The sequence below is a fragment of the Priapulus caudatus genome, unplaced genomic scaffold (genome assembly GCF_000485595.1).
Source record: "Priapulus caudatus unplaced genomic scaffold, Priapulus_caudatus-5.0.1 Scaffold1842, whole genome shotgun sequence".
NCBI lineage: Eukaryota > Metazoa > Priapulida > Priapulimorpha > Priapulimorphida > Priapulidae > Priapulus > Priapulus caudatus.
The window spans coordinates 47,238-50,363 of NW_014578903.1; the positions used below are offsets into that span (position 1 = coordinate 47,238).

At 49.2% G+C, this 3,126-nt stretch overlaps 1 protein-coding gene across 1 annotated transcript in view; it reads right to left on the reverse strand.

The window, feature by feature from the left end:
- Positions 1 to 2,486, reverse strand: part of LOC106817723 (cyclin-dependent kinase 6-like) — a gene marked incomplete at its 5' end in the record, with an annotated part of 21,545 nt that extends 19,059 nt beyond the window's left edge. Inside the window, 1 exon segment of the mRNA XM_014822412.1 lies at positions 2,422 to 2,486. Within this exon segment, the coding sequence (XP_014677898.1) occupies positions 2,422 to 2,486 (65 nt within the window).
- Positions 2,487 to 3,126: the final 640 nt, after the last annotated feature.

The following is a 3,126-nucleotide window of genomic DNA, read 5'->3' on the forward strand; positions in this document are numbered from 1 at the left end:
CACACACACACACACACACACACACACACACACACACACACACACACACACACGCACACGCACACGCACACATTCGCGGAGCAACGAACGCGCGCTTGTGGCGTTGCGAAAGCTCGGCTGTCCAACAAGAGAGACACAAAGGCCGAAGTATGCGGGCCGTCAATAGTACAGCAGTAGAAATAACACGGCGAGGTGGCGGGGCAGTGCCGCTGCGCTATAATAAAGCCTCAATGAAACGCCAATAAAAGCCGATGCTATCGCGGAGTTCGTGGATGGAGCGGGGCCTTACAGAGAGGGTGGTGCAATGAACACGAACACGTAGCGTATGAACATTATCAACACTAAGCGCCAATAACTGCTGACAAGAATTGCAATAACAGCAGCAGCAGCGGCAGCAGTAACAGCAGCAACAGCATCAGCAACAACAACTTAACGAAAAAACAAAAACGAAAACAACAGCATCATCAACAACAACGACGACGACGACGACGACGACGACGACGACGACGACGACGACGACGACGACGAAAAAGAAGAAGAAGGAGAAGGAGAAGAAGAAGAAGAAGAAGAAGAAGAAGAAGAAGAAGAAGAAGAAGAAGAAGAAGAAGAAGAAGAAGAAGAAGAAGAAGAAGAAGAAGAAGCGACCGTAGAACGGTGCTACACACGAACACACGCGCATGCGCATGCAATAGCGACCATAAATCTCGTTCTACGCGCATGCGCGTGAAGGGATGCGAGAAATAAAAATAAACATAAATTTCTTTTTTAGCTCGCGGACGTTAATAAAATATGTATTATATATGTAAAATAAGTAGCAAACAGGTGGCAGTGCTCACCGAGTTACGTGCGTATGTACAGCCGCGCAACTAACACTATATATAACTGCATGTAAGCTACACTTATATGCACTATAGTTATTCGGCGAGAGCGAAGAGATAATGAAAGACCAACTCCCACCGACTGACCTCGATGGGGCAAGGGCAGCCGTCATAAATAACGCTTGTAAATCGGAAAAGAATTGTTTTACCGGATATCCGGTCTACGCGAGCAACGTGCGTAGCGCCACGTGGAGAGCTGTAGGTCAAATACGTTCACGTCAGCACGCACGCAACTTCGCGCGTTTACTAAATAATAATAGCTCCAGCACGCCTGCGAGATATCGCGTTGCTCTAATATTACGTTATCGCATAAAGAGCTCGGGAAGCATTTAAACGCGAATTGTTCGCGAAAATTCGCAGCGCCCGTATAAAAAAAAGTGTGTATAACGACCGACCCGTCATTACGTGCGCGTTGTGTGAACAATTGCGGTTTAAATGCACCGCCCCCGCCCCCGCTCCCCTGCCATTATGCCAACGTGCCTGTCCTCGAGGCCTGATTCCAGATCTGTCCGGCTGATTGACTGTTCGGCAATGCTGGTAGCGTTCGTTTGTCGCGCGCTCGCTGGGAAAAATTTCGACTCTCGGTCGCTGCTAAACTGTTACATCGGGAGAGGAGCGGGAGCACAAAGAGAGAGAAAAGAGCACAAAGAGAGGCTCCCGACACAGCAAACAATTCACGAGAGGGAGAGAGAGTGTGAATGAGAGAGAGAGAGAGAGAGAGAAAAGAAAAGAAAGCGAGGGAAGGGGCTGATAGATAGCGATAGCGATAGAGAGAGAGAGAGAGAATAGAGAAAGAGAATAAGAGAGGGGAGAGAACGAGAGAGAGAGAGAGAGAGAGAGAAAAAGAAAGCACGAAGAAAGAGAGAAAGAAAGCGAAGAAGAGAAAGAAAGCGCGAGAAAAGAGAGAGAGAGAGAGAGAGAGAGAGAGAGAGAAGCGTAAAGCCGCGCGTGCGCACTATGAACGTCTTCGTAAAACGTAAGCTTCGTACAAGAGGCGGTGTACGTACCTGCCCGCTACGTACATATAGTGGTCGGCAATAATAGGTGAAAGAGAGTAGAGAAACATTAAGAATTTGGTAGTAAATAGATTTCGTATTTATTTAGCATTACATTTTATTGAAACGCTCCAAGTGCCTGCGGCTACGTACATGCGCGCACGCATTGTGAGCGCATTACCATTAGGGTTAGGGTAACCACGCGTGTGATTACAAGTCGGCACACTGTGTGCGATATTAGGAAAGATATGCGAAAAGATATGCGAAAAAATATGCGGAAAGATATGAGGAAAGATATGAGGAAAGATATGATGAAACTCGGGTAGCGCCCGCACTCGTCACCCCGTATACTACACGAACGAGAGTGGATGAACAGCACATGACCCCCCTGAACTCCCGTTGTTCATCGGAACATCCTCGGATGAACAGAGAATAGATCCGAACGCCCACGAACTCCACCATCGGTACAACACGATCGGGAGTGAATGAACAGCACTTCACCTCGCTGCGTCCTTGACCCCTTCTGAACTCGCGATGTTCATCGGAACATCTTCGGATGAACAAAGAATAGATCCGAACGTCCGCGAACCACAACATCGGAACAACACCGACTCTCCGAACAACAAACACGCGCGTTCAACTAGACGTTCATCGGAGCATCGATTTTCTCCGCTGTCTCCTGAAGCATCCCTCCTCTCCGCAGTATCTTCCAGATTGCGGTGTCGCTCAGAAGCCGTACAGATTGAGCCCGCTCGACAAGCAAGCCCCAACGCACCCCGACCCGAAACAGACGTCATTCGAAGAGCATTACGTAAGCGTGTGTGCGTGCGTGCGTGCGTGCGTGCGTGCGTGCGTGCGTGTGCGTGCGTGCGCGTGCGTGTGTGTGTGTGTGTGTGTGTGTGTGTGTGTGTGTGTGTGTGTGTGTGTGTGTGTGTGTGTGTGTGTGTGTGCTTACGCGCGCGTGTGTGTATGTATATATTTAGGCGTAGTACGCCTCAGCGCTACGCCTCCACACAGTAACACCTTCTCGTGTATGTAACACAACCCTGTAACACACTGGTGCCGTGTGGCGGGGCCGGGGTCCTATACTGTTGGTGATACGCACTGTTGTTGGCACGCATTAAAGTGCATTTGATCGATTCGAGTCACGAAGCGTGTCCGATCACCCGCTCGCCCGCACACACGGGAGCCGTTGCAACAGCTGCCGAAAAACCAGTAGTAAACTAGTATATGTTTGTATATATATATATATA